General features: G+C 52.1%; 1 protein-coding gene across 1 annotated transcript; it reads left to right on the plus strand.

The window, feature by feature from the left end:
- Nucleotides 1–44: 44 nt before the first annotated feature.
- On the plus strand, nt 45–502 carry LOC106820536 (D-beta-hydroxybutyrate dehydrogenase-like; the record flags this gene model as incomplete). The annotated part of the gene is made up of 1 exon (XM_014825044.1): nt 45–502. A coding segment is annotated over one exon (458 nt), but the record flags the coding sequence as incomplete, so codon positions are not given.
- Nucleotides 503–574: the final 72 nt, after the last annotated feature.

The following is a 574-nucleotide window of genomic DNA, read 5'->3' on the forward strand; positions in this document are numbered from 1 at the left end:
GCTTGAAGATATTGACATCGACGACTGGGATCGGACTCTGGCAGTCGGTTTATCGGGGAGTTTCATGGTTGCGCGTAAGGCAATTCCTTTGTTAAAACAGGCGGGTGGCGGCTCGATCGTCAATATGTCGTCTAATGCCGGGCTATTCGGCTGTCCGTTACGCTCGCCTTATGTGGCGGCCAAATGGGCGATAGTCGGTCTCACCAAAACCTGGGCGATGGAGCTTGGTCCGTATAATATTCGTGTCAATGCGATTTGCCCCGGCAGTGTTGCCGGGCCAAGAATCGATACTGTGATCGAACGCGATGCGGCCGAACGCGGCATGCAGCCACAGGAAATTCGCGATGTTTATCAACGCCAAAGCTCATTACGCCGATTTGTCGAAGCCGACGAGGTTGCCAATATGGCATTATTTTTAGCATCTGATTTGGGCAAGGGTATCTCGGGGCAGGCTTTGAGTGTCGATGGCAATACCGAAAGCCTGTCGAACTGGCTAGATTAGGGCCGATTAACTGATCGGCAGGTTGGTTTCCGTGGTTGCGTCGTGATCAGGCTTAATCTTTTAAAAAGGGGT

The sequence above is a fragment of the Priapulus caudatus genome, unplaced genomic scaffold, assembly GCF_000485595.1.
Source record: "Priapulus caudatus unplaced genomic scaffold, Priapulus_caudatus-5.0.1 Scaffold19657, whole genome shotgun sequence".
In the NCBI taxonomy this organism is placed as follows: Eukaryota; Metazoa; Priapulida; class Priapulimorpha; order Priapulimorphida; family Priapulidae; genus Priapulus; species Priapulus caudatus.